The sequence below is a fragment of the Oncorhynchus mykiss genome, chromosome 24 (genome assembly GCF_057628025.1).
Source record: "Oncorhynchus mykiss isolate SJ-2025 chromosome 24, ASM5762802v1, whole genome shotgun sequence".
Taxonomy (NCBI): domain Eukaryota; kingdom Metazoa; phylum Chordata; class Actinopteri; order Salmoniformes; family Salmonidae; genus Oncorhynchus; species Oncorhynchus mykiss.
In genome coordinates this window covers 21,689,681-21,713,363 of record NC_143045.1, presented here as the reverse complement: position 1 = coordinate 21,713,363, position 23,683 = coordinate 21,689,681, and the positions used below count along the sequence as shown (strand labels likewise).

At 41.9% G+C, this 23,683-nt stretch overlaps 1 protein-coding gene across 2 annotated transcripts; it reads left to right on the top strand.

Moving 5' to 3' along the window:
• Positions 1-265: 265 nt before the first annotated feature.
• LOC110503992 (vacuole membrane protein 1) lies at positions 266-22,730 on the top strand. Of its 2 annotated transcripts, none has more exons than XM_021582708.3 (12): positions 266-397; positions 1,002-1,085; positions 1,748-1,880; positions 2,023-2,113; positions 3,118-3,228; positions 12,912-13,079; positions 13,415-13,546; positions 17,334-17,414; positions 18,766-18,882; positions 19,454-19,515; positions 21,659-21,761; positions 21,898-22,730. In XM_021582708.3, exons 2-12 carry the CDS (start codon positions 1,010-1,012, stop codon positions 22,048-22,050), a joined length of 1,227 nt encoding a protein of 408 aa, XP_021438383.1. In that variant the 5' UTR covers positions 266-397; positions 1,002-1,009; the 3' UTR covers positions 22,051-22,730. The 2 variants fall into 2 exon arrangements, with proteins under 2 accessions (XP_021438383.1, XP_021438382.1); XM_021582707.3 differs by having other exon boundaries at positions 321-397; positions 932-1,085.
• Positions 22,731-23,683: the final 953 nt, after the last annotated feature.

Below are 23,683 nucleotides of genomic sequence, written 5' to 3'. Positions count from 1 at the left end.
GAACCCTAACCATATACAGCTGTGTATCAATTTAACCTTTAGTTTTTTTGAAAACAATTTATCGATGACATGAAAGATTAGGTCTCGTGCTTCCAAACCCGTACCGCTAGCGACGCAAGTTAATGTTAAGACCGAGCCTCGGGTCGGCTTAACAAAACTTCACGAAATTACTCTTATGTGTAATGGAACTTAGTCATGATCAAAGGCTAGATGCAACTCAACGTTCAAGGGCACAACATTTTTTTTTAAAGTAACAGTAATGCAATTATCACGTATGAATATGCAGAAACCAATTCAATATTGATGAATATATAATAATGTAAAGAGGACTTTTACTTGGAAGGAAATGTATTGCCCGGAAGTGATTGCCACGGCTTCAGGAAGAAGACGCTCTGGGGTATGAGCTTGTTTCATTCAATTTGTGTGACCTAACAAATTCATATTTGTTATTAGTATGTAACATTTTCGACTGTGAAACGTTTTGACATTATAGTATTTTACTTCTCAAGACAACAACCGAAGTAGCTTGATCCAAACATATTTCAATGGTTGTAGCCTATATTTCCTAGTGTCGCTACTACCAAGCTAACGTCACCTTGTTAACTTGCTACGTGAACATGCAATAGGTTACTGTAGTTTATAATTCATAGTTATAAACATTGAACAATTGTAGTAAACCAGTTATGTTTTTATTAACTCACGCCCGCTAGCTAGCTATTACACACTTTACTTGCTAGCTAGTTAACGAGAACCCAAGGTGGTTTACACAGCCGGTCAATGAAATCCAATGGAGTCGTGAATAAAGGTTACTTGCCATCAGCTGTTTTGTTAGCATGCATGCCGGTTAGTTAACTAACGTTAGCGCGTGGGAGATGTTGCCACTAATTGTCAGTCAGTGACAAGTAATAACTAACTAATGCTCTTCCTACAGTTGATATAGGCCAAAACCCAATACAACATATTTGCTGGTCATGTGTTTGTGTTTTCTGGTCGATTCAAAGTGAATGAGATGGCGACGAATGAGGCAAGCTGTGAACAACCACAGAAGCGAGGAACCAAAGACAAACCGAATGGATATTTTGCAGGTTGGTTGTGAAACTTCTCCAAGTGAACCAGCATTAGCCTGTGTTTATGGAAAATAGATTAACAATTTTACCAAGGAAGGAGAAGGGTTGTGTTGCTAAAGGTATGCAGCAATGCACAAATTGTTATCTTGGTAATTCTTCTTACAACGTATTGCCAGTGTAACGGATGTGAAACGGCTAGCTTAGTTAGCGGTGTGCGCTAAATAGCGTTTCAATCAGTGACGTCACTTGCTCTGAGACCTTGAAGTAGTTGTTCCCCTTGCTCTGCAAGGGCCGCGGCTTTTGTGGAGCGATGGGTAACGACGCTTCGTGGGTGACTGTTGTTGATGTGTGCAGAAGGTCCCTTGTTCGCGCCCGGGTATGGGCGAGGGGACGGTCTAAAATTATACTGTTACACCAGAATGGTTCCCAAACAGTTGTGTACTTATTAATTCCATAGTTTAGAAAAAACTAAATAATTATACATGATTCAAAGGTCTAGACTAGTGAACTCCACCATTTGCTAGTGTTATGTTCCCACTTAGGCCTAGACAAAGTGACATGACTTTATCAAAGGCTAGCCTATGTCCATCAAATTAAGGGGATATTGTTATGGCTTTTTTTGATACTAGGCTACTTTTATAGATTAATCTGACCTCACGTGTGTGCTCCTGTATCTACAGACTCTGTGGTCAGTGAGAGGAGGCAGAAAGATAGGGAAGAGCGTCTCGCTCTGGTGCTGTGGAGGCGGCCTATCATCACACTACACTACTTCCTCCTGGAAACCTTCATCACACTAAAGGAGTGGACATTAAAGTAAACCACCACTACTTGACAGTAAAACTAGAAACCAACTGATTAGTTGAAAGCTGTCTCAGTTCTGTTGTTTAAAGTAACACTCTACCAGTCTAGCCATTTGGTAGATGTATCAAACTGTTCCACTTCTTCCCCTCTGCAGGTTATGGCGACGAAGGGGGACAGCGTTCTTGTTCCTGGTGTTGTGTTCACTCTTCTCCCTTGCCTACTCCACTGAGGGAGCACACCAGAAGGTAAGGAAGGAGATAAACAAACTCATCTCCTCTGTAATTTATTTATTTGGGATGGTTAAAGATAAGTAACTGTTTATTCAGATGCTCTGCATTCCTGGAGGAAAGGTCACCTGAGAAGATGTGTTGTGCGATATTTTTTTACTTGATGCTCAGGCCAGTACTTTGGATGTTTCTTAGCCAATGTGTTACTATTGTGTAAATTGTTCACATTTCCTAATTTTCCATTACTATCCTTGGCATAGTTGAAGTCGGAAGTTTACATAATTAGGTTGGAGTCATCAAAACCCGTTTTTCATCCACTCCACGTACTTTGGTGAGAAAAAGTGCAAATCGATCCCAGAAGAACAAAGGACCTTGTGAAGATGTGGGAGGAAACAGGTACAAAAGTATCTATATCCACAGTAAAACGAGTCCGAAAGGCCGCTCAGCAAGGAAGAAGCCACTGCTCCAAAACCGCCATAAAATAGCCAGACTACGGTTTGCAACTGCACATGGGGACAAAGATTGTACTTTTTGGAGAATTGTCCTCTGGTCTAATGAAACAAAAATAGAACTGTTTGGTCATAATGACCATCGTTATGTTTAGAGGAAAAAGGGTGAGGCTTGCAAGCCGAAGAACACCATCCCAACTGTGAAGCACGGGGGTGGCAGCATCATGTTGTAGGGGTGCATTGCTGCATGAGGGACTGGTGCACTTCACAAAATAGATGGCTTCATGAGGAAGGAAAATTATGTGGATATATTGAAGCAACATCACAAGACATCAGTCAGGAAGTTAAAGCTTGGTCGCAAATGGGTCTTCCAAATGGATATGGAATTGTGAAAAACCGAGTTTAAATGTATTTGGCTAAGGTGTATGTAAACTTCCGACTTCAACTGTAGGTCTCCAATGTTTTCTCCTAAGGATAAATGTCTTGTGAAGTCGTGTGTTATTGCTCTTTGTCCATGCAAAAGCCTAAAGCTCTCTCTACTCTCTCCCCCCTCCTGTCTGTTCTCATCTGCAGTATGTGCAGTACCTGGAGAAGAGGTTCCTGTGGTGTGCCTACTGGGTAGGTTTGGGCATCTTGTCCTCAGTAGGCCTTGGGACTGGCCTGCATACCTTCCTACTATACCTGGTAAGTAAGAGAACCACCCTTCCCTTGCCTGTCAGCAGTGACATCAAAAATGTAAGCTAACTTATCTCACTCAGACATTGGAAAAGCCTGCTGTATCTTGGTAAATCAAATATAAGTTTATTTGTCACGTGCGCTGAATACAGCAGGTTTAGACCTTACAGTGAAATGCTTACTTACAGGCTCTAACCAATAGTGCAAAAAGGGTATTAGGTGAACAATGGGTAGGTAAAGAAATAAAACAACCGTAAAAAGACGGGTTACATACAGACACCGGTTAGTCAGGCTGATTGAGGTAGTATGTAGATATGGTTAAAGTGACTATGCATATATGATGATCAGAGTAGCAGTAAAAGAGGGGTTGGTGGGTGGGACACAATGCAGATAGCCCGGTTGGCCAATGTGCGGGAGCACTGGTTGGTCGGCCCAATTGAGGACGTATGTACATGAATGTATAGTTAAAGTGACTATGCATATATGATAAACGGAGAGTAGCAGCAGCAGTGTAAAAAAAGGGGTTGGGGGGCACACAATGCAAATAGTCCGGGTAGGCATTTGATTACATGTTCAGGAGTCTTATGGCTTGGGGGTAAAAACTGCTGAGACGGCTTTTTGTCCTACACTTGGCACTCTGGTACTGCTTGCCATGCAGTAGTAGAGAGAACAGTCTATGGCTGGGGTCTTTGGCAATTTTTAGGGCCTTCCTCTGACACCGCCTGGTATAGAGGTCCTGGATGGCAGGCAGCTTAGCCCCAGTGATGTACTGGGCCGTACGCACTACCCTCTGTAGTGCCTTGCGTTCAGAGGCTGAGCAATTGCCGTACCAGGCAGTAATGCAACCAGGATGCTCTCGATGTTGTAGCTGTAGACCCTTTTGAGGATCTCAGGACCCATGCCAAATCTTTTTAGTTTCCTGAGGGGCCATAGGCTTTGTCGTGCCTTCTTCACGACTGTCTTGGTGTGTTAGGACCATTCTAGTTTGTTGTTGATGTGGACACCAAGGAACTTGAAAGCTCTCAACCTGCTCCACTACAGCCCCGTCGATGAGAATGGAGGCGTGCTCGGTCCTCTTTTTCCTGTAGTCCACAATAGTATTTACTTTTTTTTCTGAGAACGCTGGTACAGTATGTGACTCTGGATGTTTTTGTGAGCCTGTTAGCTCTGCTTGTTGTTCCATAACTAGCACGATAGACCAACAAAAAAATTGTAGTTGCGGTGAATTGGTTTACAGGCTTGTGCTTGTCCTCTGACCTAGAGGGACACATTTTGTGCACAGGCTATTTCCATCATTTGATTCATCACTGCCAGAAAATTAATACATATCCACAGTTTGTCCAGTGGGTGGCCTCATACATCCTATCTCATTCTTTCAGTGTGTTCAGTTCTCCATAGATCTGGTCCAAATAGAACTGCCATTCACCTCTGGGGCCCAGTTTTTCTATTTGGACTATGTCCAGATAACTTTTGATAAACCGGGCACGAAAGTCTGGGTAGCCATTTGATTAGCTGTTCGGGAGTCTTATGGTTTGGGGGTGGAAGCTATTTAGCTCTTGGACCTAGACTTGGCTCTACGGTGCTGTTTGGTAGCAGGGAGAACCATCTGACTGGGGTGTCTGGAGTCTTTCACAATTTTTAGGGCCTTCCTCTGACACTGCATGGTATAGAGGTCCTGGATGTCAGATGGCTTGGCTCCGATGATGTGCTGGGCTATTTTATTTTTGAATCACTCTGACATTGCTGCAAATGCAATCGAAAATCAAACACTTCATGAGAGCCCTGGCATTCAGTTTGAGGGGAATATGATCACCTGTTGGGCAGCGAGAACCAGCTCCTCATAGCTGGGTGATGCATGGAATTAAATGTGTTCCTGTTAGCCCATGTTGTGCAACATTTCTATAGGCTATGCAATTGTTTTCTCACACAGTGTTTTAATGGTCTCCATTTAAAAAGAGGATCCAATCAGCTTTCTCTAGACTAGGCTGACTTTATTTCTCAACTATCCTAATATTAAGCACATTGCTTCGCTTTACAACCGGAGTAGCCTACATGGCTGATATGAAAATGAAACGCCTGAAAGTGTCCTCCATTCACTATTCAAGTGCATATGGATGACATGTTTTTATTTTTCTGCGTCTGTTCCGACAGGTGCTTGATAATGACCCATTCTCAATCAACTAATTTCAGACATTGTCTAGTATACATGTAGACCAGATTAAATTGACAGTGTAATGGGTGAGAATATTGATGCCCGGCGTGTGGAGTCTAAGGCAAATCATAGTCCCATGCATCATGTATCCTAGTCCATAGGCCTATATGTTTTGATAAGGTTTGTATCACAACTAGTGGCCAAATGTCTAAGCATAGCCTTTAGCCTACAGAGTTGTGAAACGTACTTATCATTGCACAATCGAGTTTGAAAACAGAGTTTTGACTGGCCAATATTTAAGAGGATCCCAGCTTTCCCGTGCTACTATATTTATTGCTCAACTCTTAAAATGTAATCGCATAACTGGTGTAGCTTACCTGGCATATTATAAACGGAACTGAGGGAAGCGCTTCCTCCGTTCGCTATTCAAGTGCAGGCTGCTTTGTTTTTTTGGGGGGGGGGCTATTCAAAAGAATATATACATTTCACACATGCACAGAGTGTACAAAACATTACAAACACCTGCTCTTTCCATGAGACTGCCCAGGTGAAAGCTATGATCCCTTATTGATGTCACTTGTTAAATCCACCTCAATCAGTGTAGATGAAGGGTAGGAAGGATTTTTAAGCCTTGAGACAATTGAGACTTTAAAAAAAATATATATATATTTTACTAGGCAAGTCAGTTAAGAACATTGCATGGAACATGACAGTGAGTTCAGTTTACTTGTGGTCTGTGCAGTCACCAGACCTCAGCCCAATAGAACATCTTTGGGATGAGATGGAACGCGCTGTTCATAGCATGGCCATCCAATCAGCAGCATGTGCGTGATGCCATAATGTCAGCATGGACTAACATCCCTGTAGAACGTTTACGACACCCTGTAGAATGCCCCAAAGAGTTCAAGCTGTTCTGGAGGCAAAGGTGTGTCGGACCTGGTAATAGATTGCTGCACCGACTAAACTGGCTCTTCTCCATCTTGCGTTACAAAAACTTCACTTGTCTGTTCAGTAGCAGGGCAAGACTGTGAAGATGGAGTGATTGTATTTATTTTTATTTTACCTGTAATTTAACTTGGCAAGCCAGTTAAGAACAGATTTTATTTTCAATAACGGCCTAGGAACAGTGGGTTAACTGCCTTGTTCAGGGGCAGAAGGATAGATTTTACCTTGTCTGCTCGGGGATTCGATCTTGCAACCTTTCATTTACTAGTCCAACGCTCTAACCACCAGACTACCTACCGTAATGAATGTGCCACGATGTAAACGGGGCCTTTATAATGTATTAAATCAAAACATGGAGCCTAAGGTTTGTAACACAGCTACAGTTGCATGGATAACTCTACATTAAGCATATAGGAGGACCTATTTCAAATGATCACTTTTTTGACCACAGAATAGCCACATGTCCACACTCCCTCGGAATTCGTTTGGGGAAAATATCCTTTCTATTTTATTCAGCTGTGTTCCATTGTATTCTTCTTACTTCAAAATAATTCCGCAAATATTATCTGCTAAATGAACTAGTTAAGCCCACAAATCAGGGACAAACATAAGGATGACTCAGAATATGCTCTTCTGTTCTTCTGAATGGGCTACATGTCACAATGTTTCTTTAGACCTGCCTAAAATTAACAATGGATTTATTGTGATGGTGTTAGCTATATTAAATGGATTTATTGTGATGGTGTTGGCTATATTAAATGGATTTATTGTGATGGTGTTGGCTATATTAAATGGATTTATTGTGATGGTGTTAGCTATATTAAATGGATATATTGTGATGGTGTTGGCTATATTAAATGGATTTATTGTGATGGTGTTGGCTATATTAAATGGATTTATTGTGATGGTGTTGGCTATATTAAATGGATTTATTGTGATGGTGTTGGCTATATTAAATGGATTTATTGTGATGGTGTTAGCTATATTAAATGGATTTACTAGACATTTTTTAAATGTTATGTTCCAAAGGTCTGCATAAGTGGCTTGTCTATGTGTGGATGCCCAGAGATGTTAATTAACACTCAATTACCTTGAGACCGGCAGTTGTTTGCATGACAATTACCGGCTGACAATTTCATGACCGCCACAGCCCTAGTTTCTGATGAGTGAAAGTGAACAGTGTGACTGTGGTTGAGTCACGCTCCTTCCTCACTGTGGTTTGTTTGACATCCATCTTGCTGTGATGAAATGAAGCATTAAACTGATTAAGACAAGTGATTCTACCGAGGTCCCCACTTTTTCAGTGACATGGCCATTGTTCACTAGATCTTATGATGTACCCTTGAGTCAACAGCTCCACAATTACAAATGGGAATTTGAAAGGTTTTTACTAAACTTTTGAAATAGCTGCTTTGAAAATACAATTTACTTTTGTAGCCTTTCCAATTATATGCCTAACTACCCATTTTCCTCACTACACACACTACCCAAACCCACTAGTAGAGACGGGCCTGTGAACCACAGCCTATGGTAGTGTTGGTGGTGTTGACCTCACACACATCTATGGAAGATGACATGTGGGAAAGGGAATGAGGTCATACAACATCTCTCCACTCGATGTGAGGGAGGCTATTTCCATCAGCTTTCAGTCATATTCTCCAAAATGAGAATGTAGCTGTTTTAATGCAACTTACAAACACTCAAATTATCCTATATGAGTTAGATGCAGTGTCATGATTTCTAGAGCAGTAGGCCTACTTTGTATTGTACAAATGTGGATATTACCAGTATGTTATTTGAATCAAGGCATCACTAAAATATCAACCACTTGTGTGTATATGTGCTCTCTGCTAAAATAGGCTATGTGCACACTTTACCATACACAAATAATTCAGAGGTGAGGTCAACATATTGAAAAGTCCCTAGTTGAAGGGTGCCAGAAACATCTGCCCTCTGAAGAGCTGCTATGGATTTACCTCAGACCTAAAGAATTAGATATTTTGCTGGGCATTACAAGCATAATTGTATGATAATTGTATAATTGTATTCATGAGTCTGGTCATGCTAGATTCAGATGGAAATTTTGGGACTGTGTTTTCTTATTTTGCTAAACAAAGGAAATCAAACAAGGCAATAGCCACTGTGTTTAATTTGCTATGTTTCAATTATTATTTCAAAATAATGGAAAGGTGTTGTCTTATCATTGAGTCACCATCATGGTGAAACAAGAATAGATTTGTAACGGAAGGAAAGGCAGGGATTGAGACCTTGTGAACACGTATTGTGAAAAGAAGAATCCTCAGCACGTTTGCTCGTTCTCTCAGAGCTATGGGGATCAGCACTGACTAATTGTCTTCTATCTCCTGTCACTGTGGTATCTCAACAGGAGGCATAATAGACCTCCTGTACTGTGGTTTCAGGTGCCCTTCCGTGCTTCTACCCCTGCATTGCTTGCTGTTTGGGGTTTTAGGCTGGGTTTCTGTACAGCACTTTGGGATATCAGCTGATGTACGAAGGGCTATATAAATACATTTGATTTGATTTGCCCTGACTGCCCTCACTGTTAATGAAGCCAGGTGGTTAAGCCTGGGCTCTGATTAATGGAGCTGCATGCCGGGCTTTCGTGTGTGTGTGTGTGTGTGTGTGTGTGTGTGTGTGTGAGAGAGAGCTGGGCAATATGGACAAATCCATATTGTGATTAGTTTTTGTGATAATGATAAATGACAATTATTTTTGGGGGTGGTGCTAGACCTGGGCGACATGTACCAAAAGTCATATTGCAATAAATGTTAGGATTTTATTTTATGGACAGTTACTTTACATTAGCACCACGGCTCTAGCATTTTTTCCCAGTGCCAGATAAGACAACTGAGGTAGCCTATGATTTTTTAAAAAGGAAGCTATTTCATTGCGCACATCCAGCAAATGCATGATTTTATATTTTGATGTGCAACCTGTCAAAATAGGATCTGGAATTATCAGATGTATTTTTGGCTCTTCATAGTACTTGCCAACATCTTTGTGTGTATTGGCCTATAATCTATAGCCTATTTATCACCTGAGGAAATGGGGCCTCAAAGCACTTCGCTAGATTGCGAACTCTAAATATATTATAGCTAGAGTTACGTTCCCCAGTTTCTGTGTTGTGGGTTTGTGTGTATTTCAAGAAATGGCTTGGTTCTAGTTAGGTAAGTTGGTGCTAGTTAGGTAAGGTAGGAGAGGGGGCTCTAACTTTTTTGTTGTTGCTTTGGTTCCGTCCAGCCCCTTTTCCCCAAATTACTGTGTGAAGGAAATAAATTCCCTGTAAATGGTAATATATTCTGCCTCTGTCACCCTTAACCGCACCTGCAGTCACATACCTCTTTCACTCCACGGGGAGTTGGGTGTTGCAGGGTGTTGCGTTCCCTCCAAGAGGTGTGCGTAACACTATATAGCCATGTAGACTGATTAGCTTACATTTTCTGATAAATTAATCAATGTCCTACAAAAACTTTCCAGCGCTAGGCCTAGGCTACTTGATGTAGGCAAATGGAGTGCTCTGCTCCGCGGGCACATTCAAACTATACTAACTACAGCCTACTCCGGTTGTAATGTGGTGCCGTGAACTCAATATTAAGAGGCGAGAAATAAGTTGACATATGTAAAGAATGTTGTGACTCTCCTTTCAATAACTATACTGAACAAAAATATAAACGCAACATGCAACAATTTCAAATGTTACGGAGTTGGTTCACATTAGGAAATCAGTCAATTGAAAATAATTTAGGCCCTAATCTATGGATTTCACATGACTGGGAGTACAGATATGCAGCTGTTCGTTAGATACCTTTTTAAAAACAAAAAGGTAGGGGAGTGGATCAGAAAACCAGTCAATATTTAGTTTACCACCATTTGCCTTATGCAGCACGACATCTCCGTCAGAGTGGATCAGACTGATTGTGGAACGTTAACCCACTCTTCAATGGCTGTGTGAAGTTGCTGGATATTGGCGGGAACTGGAACGCGCTGTTGATCCAGAGCATCCCATGCGTGCTCAATCGGTGACATGTCTGTAGTATGCAGGCCATGGAAGAACTGGGAATTGTGTACAGATCCTTGCGACACGCTGTGCATTATCATGCTGAAACATGAGGTGATGGTGGCAGATGAATGGCACGACAATAGGCCTCAGGATCTCATCATTGTATCTCTGTGCATTCAAATTGCCATCAATAAAATACAATTGTATTCATTGTGTGTCACTTATGCCTGCTTGTACCATAACCCCACCACCACGGGGCACTCTGTTCACAACATTGACAACAGCAAACTGCTTGCCCACACAGCACCATACACATGGTCTGCGGTTGTAAGTTCAGTTGGACGTACTGCTAAATTCTCTAAAACTACGGTTGGAGGCAGCTTAGAGAAATTACCATTAAATTACCATATCTGGCAACAGCTCTGGTTGACAATCCTGCAGTCAGCATGCCAGTTGCACGCTCCCTCAACATGATGAATGATCATGCTGTTTTAATCAGCTTCTTGATATGCCATACCTGTGAGGTGTGTGGATTATTTTGGCCAAGGAGAAATGCTCACTAATAGGGATGTAAACAAATTTGTGCCCAAAATATTTTTATTTTTTGTGCGTAAGTAACATTTTGGGGATCTTTTTATTTCAGCTCATGAAACATGGGACCAACACTTCACTTTTTGCGCTAATATTTTTGTTCAGTGTAGAACCACAGTTGCATTGAACTCCGCAATATTTTGAGCAACGGTCATGCATTGCGTTTGGAAAGTATTCAGACCCTTTCCCTTTTTCCACATTTTATGTTACAGCCTTATTCTAAAATGAATTCAATAAAAACATTTCCTCATCAATCTACACACACTACCCCATAATGACAAAGTGAAAACAGGTTATTTTAAAATTGGCAACGTTTTATGAATAAAATAAACTATGTAAATGTGATAAGCATTTAGACCCTTAGCTATGAGACTCGAAGTTGAGCGCCAGTGCATCCCGTTTCCATTGATCATCCTTGATGTTTTTATATCTTGATTGGAGTCCACTGTGGTAAATTCAATTGATTGGACATGATTTCGGAAGGTCTGTCTATATAAGGTCCCACATTAGACCGTGCATGTCAGAGCAAGAACCAAGCCATGAGGTCGAAAGAATTGTCCCTAGAGCTCCGAGACAGGATTGTCAAGGCACAGATCCAAAAAATGTCTGCAGCATTGAAGGTCCCCAAGAACAGAGTGGCCTCCATCATTCTTAAATGGAGGAAGTTTGGAACCACCAAGACTCTAACTAAAGCTGGATGCCCAGATAACCTAAGAAATCAGGGGAGTAGAGTCTTGGTCAGGGAGGTAACCAAAAACCCGAATGTCCCTCTGACAGAGCTCAAGAGTTCTTCTGTGGAGATGGAAGGACAACCATCTCTGCAGCACTCCACCAAATCAGGCCTTTATGGTAGTGGCCAGACGGAAGCCACTCAGTAAATGCCACATGACAGCCTGCTTGAAGTTCTGCTAAAAGGCACTTAAAGTACTCAGACCATGAGAAACGAGCTTCTCTGGTCTGATGAAACCAAGATTGAACTCTTTGGCCTGAATGCCAAGCGTCACGTCTGGAGGAAACCTGGCACCATCCCTACAGTGAGCATGGTGGTGGCAGCATGCTGTGATGTTTTTCAGTGGCAGGGACTGGGAGACTATTCAGGATCAAGGGAAAGATGAACAGAGCAAAGTACAGAGATCCTAGATGGAAAAACTGCTCCAGAGAGCTCAGGACCTCAGACTGGGATCAAGGTTCACCTTCCAACAGGACAATGACCCTAAGCACACAGCAAAGACAACGCAGGAGTGGCTTGGGGACAAGTCTCGAATGTCCTTGAGTGGCCCAGCCAGAGCCCGGACTTGAACCCGATCGAACATCTCTGGAGAGACCTGAAAATAGCTGTGCAGTAACCTGACAGAACTTGAGAGGATCTGCAGAGAAGAATGGGAGAAACTCCCCAAATTAAAGGTATGCCAAGCTTGTCACGTCATACCCAAGAAAACTTGAGGCTGTAATCGCTGCCAAATGTGCTTCAACAAAGTACTGAGTAAAGGGTTTGAATACTTATGTAAATGTGATATTTTTTATTTTTACATTATCAACAAAACAAAACAAAAACTTGTTGCTTTGTCATGAGGTATTGTGTGTAGATTGAGGGGGTAAAAACAATTCAATCAATTTCAGATTAAGGCTGTAACGTAACAATGTGGATATTGTCAAGTGGTCTGAATACTTTCCGAATGCACTGTTTTTTTCTTGTGCTTCTCAGAATACATCGCTCCCTCCTCCGTGCACACAGTGGGGAGAGGGAGTGAGTCGGCAGCCGGCAGGGACCAACAATGCGTAGGCTATTACTGTTCTAAAACTATTATTTGGTCAATCTATATGAAGGTTGTGTAGCAAAATCACAGAATTACCAATGTAAGCAAAATGCTTCGGTAAGAAGGCGATGTCTGTCATTTTTGGTTTATCATCCCAGCTCTAGTGTGTCGCAACTGTCCATATTCAGTTGAATTAAGGAATGCCCATCCATCCTCTGGCTCTCAGGGTCCACACATAGCATCAGTCACCCTGGCTGCGTACGAGTGTGGTTCTACAGACTTCCCCGAGCCCCCGTACCCAGACCAGATCATCTGCCCAGAGGCAGGAGGAATGGAGGGCAGCATCTCACTCTGGTCCATCATCTCAAAGGTCCGGCTGGAGGCCTGTATGTGGGTGAGGAAACGTCTTTATTCAACTAAAGTCTAGGTTCATCGTTCTAGTGAACTCTGTGGGGCGGTTTCCTGGGCACAGATTAAGCCTTGTCCTGGACAACAAAAAACACACCCTTAATGGATAATGTCCATTAAAAATAGTTTTATTTTGAAATTGTCCAGGACTTAATCTGTTCCTTGGGAAACCTGTCCTTTTGTGTTTAGAACAATAAGGGCATCTTTAGTGCTCAACATTGGTTCACATCACGTCTCCTCAACTATGACATCCACCATAGAGCTATGCCTGACTCTGGTGTGAATCAGTGCTAAGCTAACCCAGTGTGTGACTGTCTCCAGGGTGCAGGCACAGCCATTGGGGAGTTGCCGCCCTACTTCATGGCTCGAGCGGCCAGGCTATCTGGAGCAGACCCAGATGACGAAGACTATGAGGAGTTTGAGGAGATGCTGGGGCAGGCAGAGACTGCTCAGGTGAGTGGGGGACTGTTTTCCCCTCTGAGTGTAGTAGCCTGCCCCTTGAATGCCCCATTCCATCTAAATCTGTGGAGTCCTAAATACTCTCATTCAGTCTTTGATTTTTGGGTTTGACTCTACTTAACTGTCATCACTATCTACTGACTTCTCTATCTGGCCTGTGATTGGCCTCCAGTTATCACATGACTTCTCTGAAAGCCCCTCCCACCATTTCCAGTAAGGTCATTGCTAGTGGAGTGAGTCACGGTGAAACAAGCTCGCCTGTAATCATCCCAGAGGCATTTCTTTTCATGATCCTTTCATTTGAGGGACAGGCAATGTAAACAGGCTACTGACAACATGACTGCCCCTTTGGGGGAGGGGGGTGTACACAGTGCATTCGGAAAGTATTCAGACCCCTTGACCTTTTCCACATTGTCACGTTACAGCCTTATTCTAACATTGATGATGGGGAAAAAATGATTGTTTCTATCTACACAATGACAAAGCAGAAATAGTTTTTTAGAGATGTTTGCAAATATTTTGTGTCTTTACTTTATTAATCTGATGACTGTCATTTAATCAAATGTTTAATTGTTGCTAGATTTAAATTAAAAATAGTCTTATTTTTTTAATCATGTAACAAATGAACTCATTAGGATTTGGGGCATCATGGAACAAGTTGTTTAGCATTACCATCTCCCGAATTAAACTGTAAAGGTCTTTAACTATAACATCGATACACAGTCATCTTATTAATCATTACCTCTTATCAAATATTCATTCTAAACGATCGTGACCTTGGATCTGCAAAAAAAAACAGCTTTACGCATTATTCAGTACTACACATTGGTTGAATCATTTTATTTATTATCTAACTATATAATAGCACAGAATACACAAACTTATGAGACAAAGCTCCCTAGTGGGCTGAAAGATATGATGGCTTGTTACAACATAATGGAGAGGGTGGGGGGGAGAAAAAGGCACACTTATCGTCGATTTCAGATTTCCTAAAAAAGTTAAATTATTTGGTCCATCCAGTTTTTAATAACATCACAAAATGGAAAGCAATATTACATTCATTTTCCATAGTTTCCCACTGACCATTTCCCACATCATTATGTTAGAAATAGCGTTCCGTTGTTCACTTTCTGGATGTTAGGCGGGCAAAAGTTTCTGAACAGACATTCCTTTGGTTGATACTAAAGAGCAAGAGAGCCCACTCGGACTTCATTTAGCTGTCATCCCCTTGCGGGTGCGAGAGGGTTTGGTTATTGTCAGCCATTGTCAAGCTGCTCTGACCCATTGTGATCCTCACAGGACAGTCATTACAAATAATAAAAAACACATCATATTTACATAGTGGGGCAAAAAAGTATTTAGTCAGCCACCAATTGTGCAAGTTCTCCCACTTAAAAATATGAGAGAGGCCTGTAATGTTCATCATAGGTACACTTCAACTATGACAGACAAAATCAGAAAGAAAATCCCGTAGGATTTTTAATGAATTTATTTGCAAATAATGGTGGAAAATAAGTATTTGGTCACCTACAAACAAGCAAGATTTCTGGCTCTCACAGACCTGTAACTTCTTCTTTAAGAGGCTCCTCTGTCCTCCACTCATTACCTGTATTAATTGAACTTGTTATCAGTATAAAAGACACCTGTCTACAACCTCAAACAGTCACACTCCAAACTCCACTATGGCCAAGACCAAAGAGCTGTCAAAGGACACCAGAAACAAAATTGTAGACCTGCACCAGGCTGGGAAGACTGAATCTGCAATAGGTAAGCAGCTTGGTTTGGAGAAATCAACTGTGGGAGCAATTATTAGGAAATGGAAGACATACGAGACCACTGATATTCTCCCTCGATCTGGGGCTCCACGCAAGATCTTACCCCGTGGGGTCAAAATGATCACAAGAACGGTGAGCAAAAATCCCAGAACCACACGGGGGGACCTAGTGAATGACCTGCAGAGAACTGGGACCAAAGTAACAAAGCCTACCATCAGTAACACACTACGCCGCCAGGGACTCAAATCCTGCAGTGCCAGACGTGTCCCTCTGCTTAAGCCAGTACATGTCCAGGCCCGTCTGAAGTTTGCTAGAGAGCATTTGGATGATCCAGAAGAAGATTGGGAGAATGTCATATGGTCAGATGAAACCTGGGCCAAAAGGACATTCAGAGACTTGGCCCGAAGCCACTCCTGCGTTGTCTTGGCTGTGTGCTTAGGGTCATTGTCCTGTTGGAAGGTAACCTTCGCCCCAGTCTGAGGTCCTGAGCACTCTGGAGCAGGGATCTCTGTACTTTTTTCCGTTCATCTTTCCCTCGATCCTGACTAGTCTCCCAGTCCCTGCCTCTGAAAAACATACCCACAGCATGATGCTGCCACCACCATGCTTCACCATAGGGATGGTGCCAGGTTTCACCAGACGTGACACTTGGCATTCAGCCAACAGAGTTCAGTCTTGGTTTCATCAAACTAGAGAATCTTGTTTCTCATGGTCTGAGAGTCTTTTAGGTGCCTTTTTGGCACACACCAAGTGGGCTGTCATGTGCCTTTTACTGAGGAGCGGCTTCCATCTGGCCACTCTACCATAAAGGCCTGATTTGGTGGAGTGCTGCAGAGATGGTTGTCCTTCTGGAAGGTTCTCCCATCTGCACAGAGGAACTCTAGGGCTCTGTCAATGACAATCAGGTTCTTGGTCACCTCCCTGACCAAGGCCTTTCTCCCCTGATTGCTCAGATCTAGGAAGAGTCTTGGTGGTTCCAAACCTCTTCCATTTAAGAATGATGGAGGCCTCTGTGTTCTTGGGAACCTTCAATGCTGTAGAATTTTTTTGGATCTGGGCCTTGACAATCATGTCTCTGAGCGCTACGGACAATTCCTCTCCCCTCATGGCATGGTTTTTGCTCTGACATGCACTGTCAACTGTGAGACCGTATATAGACAGTTGTGTGCCTCTCCAAATCATGTCCAACAAATTGAATTTACCACAGGCGGACTCCAATCAAGTTGTTAGAAACATCTCAAGGATGATCAATGGAAACAGGATGCACCTGAGCTCAATTTCGAGTCATGGCAAAGGGTCTGAATTATTATGTAAATAAGGTATTTCTGTAGAGACAGAAAATAGCTGTGCAGCAATGCTCCCCATCCAACCTTACAGAGCTTGAGAGGATCTGCAGAGAAGAATGGAAGAAACTCTCCAAATAAAGGTGTGCCAAGCTTGTAGAGTCATACCCAAGAAGAGTTGAGGATGTTATCGTTGTCAAAGGTGCTTCAACAAATACTGAGTGAAGGGTCTGAATAGTTATGTAAAAATGTTTTATTTTTTATATATATACATTTGCAAATCTAAACCTGTTTTTGCTTTGTCATTATGGGGTATTGTGTGTAGATTGAAGGGATTAAAACAATTTACTAAATTTTAGAATAAGGCTGTAACATAACAAAATGTTTATTTTTTTCACCCTCAACATGAAACCACAATATTTCACCCCCCCTTTGTAGTGTGTATCAATCAGATCAAATGAGTTCAATAGCTCTCTGCCAACAACTCTTGCCTTGGATTTTTACCAGAGCTGCTCAAATAGATCAAAGGAAAAGATAATAGCCCGTCTGATAGCATTTGCTATACCACATGAATTCTTTATCAAGTAACTCCTTTTTCAGAATTACATTAGACTTTTGCTTTTTATTTTGGTTATACTGTATCATTATTGATATTATTGTAGAAGTTGTTTAATGTGTGAAGCATACATTTATATTTGATTGTAAACTGAATTATGTTTTCAGGATTTTGTTACTCGAGCAAAACTGGGAGTTCAGAACATGGTGCAGAAAGTGGGATTCTTTGGGATTCTAGCCTGTGCCTCGGTAAATCCAAAACTACATCGCAGGCAACCTTTTGACTTGACTTGCACTCTTATCTTATACTGTTTTAAAGTTTAGGCCTTTATTATTAAAGCGCATCACTGAATATTGTACACTCATGGCCGAAAGTATGTGGACACCCCTTCCAATTAGTGGATTCAGCTATTTCAGCCACACCGTTGCTAACAGGTGTACATCACACAACCATGCACTCTCCATAGACAAACATTGGCAGTATAATGGCCCGTACTGAAGAGTTGTGACTTTAAACGTGGCACCGTCATTTGATGCCACTTTTCCAACAAGTCAGTTCATCAAATTTCTACCATGCTAGAGCTACCCCAATCAACTGTAAGTGCTGGTATTGTGAAGTGGAAACGTCAGGAGCAACAACAACTCAGACGTGAAGTGGTAGGCCACAGAACGGGACTGCTGAAGTGCGTAGCTCGTAATAATTGCCTGTCCTTGGTTGCAACACTGACTACTGTATTCCAAACTGCCTCTGGAAGCAACGTCTGCAGCAATAACTGTTCATCGGGAGATTCTTGAATTTGGTTTCCATGGCTGAACACAAGCCTAAGATCACTATGCGCAATGCCAAGCATCGGCTTGAGTGGTGTAAAGCTCGCTGCCTATGGATTCTGGAGCAGTGAAAACGCTTTCTGGAGTGATGAATCACGCTTCACCATCTGGCAGTTCCGACGGACGAATCTGGGTTTGGCGGATGCCAGGGGAACGCTACTTGCCCCAATGCATAGTGCCAACTGTCAAGTTTGGTGGAGGAATAATGGTCTCTGGCTGTTTTTCATGGTTCAGGCTAGGCACCTTATTCCCAGTGAAGGGAAATCTTAACGTTACACCATACAATGACATTCTAGACGATTCTGTGCTTCCAACAAGTGGCAACAGTTTGGGGAAGGCCCTTTCCTGTTTCAGCATGAGAATGCCACCATGCACAAAGCAAGTTCCATTCAGAAAAGGTTTGTCGAGATCGGTGTGGATCTCAACCCATCAAACACTTTTGGGATGAATTGGAACACTGACTGTGAGCCAGGTCTAATCGCCCAACATCAGTGCCCGACCTCACTAATGCTCTTGTGTGAATGGAAGCAAATCCCTGCAGAAATGTTCTAACATCTAGCGGGAAGCCGTCCCAGAAGAGTGGAGGCAGTTATAGCAGCAAAGGGGGGACCAACTCCATATTAATGCCCATGATTTTGGAATGAGTTGTTTGACGAGCAGGGGTCCACATACTTTTGGCCATGTAGTGTATGTTTGTTACAATGAAGTTATGACAATGAAGGTAGAATTCGAATGCACTCTATTACAGAATATATTTTGACATGTCTTTCAGATCCCTAATCCTCTGTTTGACCTTGCTGGTATAACATGTGGCCACTTCCTGGTACCATTTTGGACCTTCTTTGGAGCGACTCTTATTGGGAAAGCCATCATCAAGATGCACATACAAGTAAATATTTTAGTTGTACTTAACAATTACACATGGACATTGTCTGAATATTTTCTGTTGGCTGTAATTCTGTGTTTTTGAAGTACTTCTAGTGCTGCTGTAGAAGACCATTCCAGATGAAAGGAGTATGGAGAGCACTTTAATGAGAGCCATTGCTTTTTGTAAACCAGATCAAACTCTTAGTTTTCGGCTGTATTGTTGAGTCTGCCACGGTGACTAATCTACTCCCAGACGGTGAGAGACTGACTGTGTCTCTGTGAGTTGTGGTGGTGAGAGCTGAGCAGTCTAACCAGACCAATCCATCTGTGGTACCAGCCAGTGATCTCACCAGTTCTGACAAAGCCCTCCAGGGTTGAGGAGGACCAGGGTCCGGGGGATGCTTTGTTTTTTTTCTCCTCAGACATCAAGGGTCTTTTACTGTCCAGACTTGGCTGGGACGGCATGTGTCACCGTGTTCAAAGCAGACATAGGATATATCCCCCACCTCGGTGCAGATGATGACTCAGGTTTTCACTGTGTCTGTCTGAGACTGATCACTAATCACCCAGTTGATTAATTTGTCTCCCCACAGAAACTGTTTGTTATCATAACGTTCAGCAAGCACATAGTGGAACAGATGGTGTCTCTGATCGGGTGAGTATGTGTCTTTGTTAATGTATGCGTATAGATGAAGAGAGGTGCTTTGCCCGGTTAGCATCCTTCCTCTATGCTTTAATGGGGACAGGGCTCCACACTTTTTGTTTGTCCTTTTGTTACGTAATAATCCCATCACAATATCAAACAATTACTCGGATCAGAATTGGATCAGAGGCCAAAATTGGAATAATATTCTAATCTGTTTTTAATCTACATTTAAAAAAAAGCCTACATGTCAAAGTGTATGTGATATGCATGTTGGGATGAGTTGGCCCACAGAGAGAAGGAAAAGCAGCCAACAAGTGCTCAGCATATGTGGGAACTACTTCAAGACGGTTAGAAAAGCATTCCAGGTGTAGCTGGTTTAGAGAATGCTAAGAGTTTGCAAAGCTGTCATCAAGGCAAATGGTGGCTACTTTGAAGAATCTCAAATATAAAATATATTTTGATTTGTTTAACACTTTGGGTTACTACATGATTCCATGTGTTATTTCATAGTTGATGTCTTCACTATTATTCGACAATGTAGAAAATTTAAAAAAAACATCTATATATAGAAAAACCCTGGAGTGAGTAGGTGTCCAAACATTTGACTGATACTGTATTTGTGCAGCGGTTGTATGAATTTAGGATTATACGTTTGAAACCAGTTTTGCTGATGGTTTGATCATTCTCATTCTGAACAAATGGCATCAAAAGCATAACCTCAAAGTCAGATGTGTGTTTTGCCCCCTCCATTAAGGGTATTTCCCTTACACAGAAACTAATCCCCCACATAGGTGGTCAGCCAGCCTTGTGGGGTCTTCTCAGATGGAATGTCTTCTGTTCTGTTCTGACTCACAGCAGTTTAGCTTTGACTGCACCAGAATCTTCTCGACAGCAGCAGGGAAACAAAATAACTGCAGGGTTTATTTAAGAACAATAAATCACTTCCATATTACACATCTAACAACTTCCTTGGCTTTTACTTCTCACCATTTTTTTTATCATTAACAAATCTAATTTAAAATCGTACTCGCAACTAATGATTTTAACTGGGCTAGTCGAACAAATTCTTATTTACAATGACGGCCTACCCCGGCCAAACCCTCCGCTAACCCGGACGATGCTGGGCCAATTGTGAGCTGCCCTATCAGTTTATAGTGCCGTCTTATTCACAGTTAAAATTAGTTGCATGAGAAAGAACCCTTTCTTGCTACCATTGCAATTGACTGGTCTGACTCGCTATGAGGTTACACTGGTGCTTGAATGCTGAATTGGGACTTTTTGTAATTGCAGCAGTTTGTGTCAGTCAGTTAGCCTGGGAATGGGCTTGCCATATCCCTTTCTTAAGATCAGCAATTACAGTTAACTGTAACTTTTCTACTCCTGATAGTAAATAGTCTTGAAACGGTTTAGTCAAGTTTTAAATGTGGAAGTTTATATTAACACCTGAATTAAAACTAAACTCTCTATCCATATTTATATTCTATTTAAATATGGTTGTGATACATTGATTAGACTATACCAATTATTGTTGGTATAGTGCAGTCAACTACAAATGATTGTGGATTTATTAAGGTACAAGTTATAGTACCTCATGGTCTGAGGGTTCTCTTCCAATCAAATTGTCTGCATTCTCTAACTATAATCTTAAGAGCACCTATGAACTGGGTGACCCACAGTGATCTAATCCTCTGCGCTATCTCCCATATATGGACAGTCATATTGATGAACACGCCTATTTTGTTCTGTTTCCACCCATAAGGCTGTGATGACAGCATATTGAGTCACTTCCTGGTTATTGGTCTCAGACTGGTTTCCTATAGGAACCTCCGGGATAAATAAGAACGATGGGGAGGACTGCCTCACTTCATTCTGCTGCGTGCTCCCAGCAACTACACTTGCAGTGTGAACTCCCAGCTAGAGGCCTAACTAGAAATGCATAGGAAATTGAACTCTCAACATCCTGAGCAATGGACTGTTCTCTTTAAACCCTGGTCCTATAGCCCAAGGGTTCCCTCTCCACAGCCTAATTATTTTACCATGTGAAGGGATACTGCTGGTATGGTAAGTATAATCATGTCTTTGTCTTTGCCTCTCTCTTCCCCTCCTCGCATCTCCCCTGCCTGTGGATGTCCTTGCCCTGCCACTGTGTCAGGTCTCTGCCGAGGGTAGGTCCCTCCATACAGAAGCCCTTCAGTGAGTACCTGGAGGCGCAGAGGAGTAAACTCCACCACCACACCGGACAAGGCACCCCGGCGGTAAGAGCACTACTACCATCATCCATCCTTTCTATGTTGAGACAAAGCATGTGATTTTATTGATTGGCAAGATTATACAAATTTTAATGTGTTAGTGTCCATAGAGTAATATTTCTCTGTATGCATGTCTCTGCAGAGTGAGAACTGGCTGTCGTGGGTCTTTGAGAAGGTGGTTCTGGTCATGGTCTGTTACTTTATCTTCTCTATCATCAACTCCATGGCTCAGAGCTACGCCAAGCGACGACAACGGAGTCAGCAGCAGCGATACTCTGAGGAGAAAACCAAGTGACGAGACTCTTGAGTCCCTCAGCTCTGATCACAAACTAACCTCGCCCTCTTCCATTCTTAAGAGGCTGAACTGACACTTCTGTGTTTGCTTACGGATGTATGTGCTGTTTGTTTGTCCCTCTTATGGTTTTGTAGTTTCCCCTCCATTTGTGTAACTTGTGTGATTTTAATAATATAATGATAGGATATGAGCAGTGAAGCAGCAGTTGGATGTCAACTTTTTGCTGGCAGCTATACCAGCTGCGATGCCTTATGCAAGGTGGAGGGTCCTACTTCCATTGAACACAGTTCTTGATCACGACTTGATTTGTACATTTTTCACTGTATGGATGGACTCTATGCTGATATGATGCTAAGGATGTTTTCAGGGTTACATTTTTCTTGCGTTTTTGTCCTGTTGATCAGAAATAGGCCATCTGTCATTCGCGTTTCTTGGATTTGTTTGAAATTCAAGTTTGCAATTGGAAATAGCAATATCAAGTCGTCTCAACATGTTATTGATAGTTTGCACATCCTGGAAATATTTTTTGGGCGGTATGTATGCACATGCATTTAGAATGATCTGGACAAACTAACTTGAACCAAAACAGAACTTACATTACACTCGGCTAACTTGGTGTTATTTTTATTCTGTACATTTACTGAGTCTCTGATCAGAATGTATAAAATGCCTAAATCATTTTTCTTGTTTCCATGTCTGAGTTTTTCCATCTATTTTACTCTTTGTAGGTGTAAATATGAAAACAATTGCTCCCATTCTTGTAAGCTTGCCCCATGTTATTGTATAAAGCATCTTCTACTGTTGAGTTAATGATGCTTAGGCAATCAGAACACCAGGACAGGAAAAAATGCTTGAATCTCTGAGAACTAACATCCAAAAGGTAAGTGTCAAGATTCTCCAATAGCAATCCGGATGCTTTTTTAAATTTGTAAAAATGTATTAAAAAAAATCTTATAGAAAATATGCAGTTGGTATGTTGTAATTAGAAACTATATATATCTATCTATCTCTCTCTCTCATGGCTTAATGTTTTAAAGAAAGCAATGCTTATTGTCCTGTGGCAATGAGTTTCCTGAAGCTGGTTTGTACAGACTTGGTCCTGGTTGTTGCAGGTGTTGTACTCCATCTCCCATCCTGTCAGATAGCTTATCAGACTGGTGTTGACTGTTTGAATCGCATGGCGACAACGGTCTGTAAGCTGTCTGAAGTTCTGGGTATTAACCATCTGAAGAGTGCCGTCTTTTTACCAGAGTCAAACTTTCAAGCCGTTAGCTACCAAACAACTTTCCAACAGACATTTGTAGGGCGTCATGGCTGTGTGCATTTGTAGGGAATCAGTTGTCTTATCTGAAAAATCATGCTGTCTTCAATAAATCGCCTTGTTCATATAAAATGTTGTTTTTATACCCCTCAAATGTACATATTCATTCAACATGACTCCTTTGATCATTACACACATGTACTCTACTTGTACCAATCTCCTGTTCTTAACATGCCAATATAGTATCACCTCTGCAAGTCAATTGGCTTAGGCAGGAATACAATATGATTGCGCTTTGTCTGCAATGCATGTTTTATAGGCAATGTTCAGAGAACACATTCGCAGTAAATGCTGCATATGATGACTATCGGA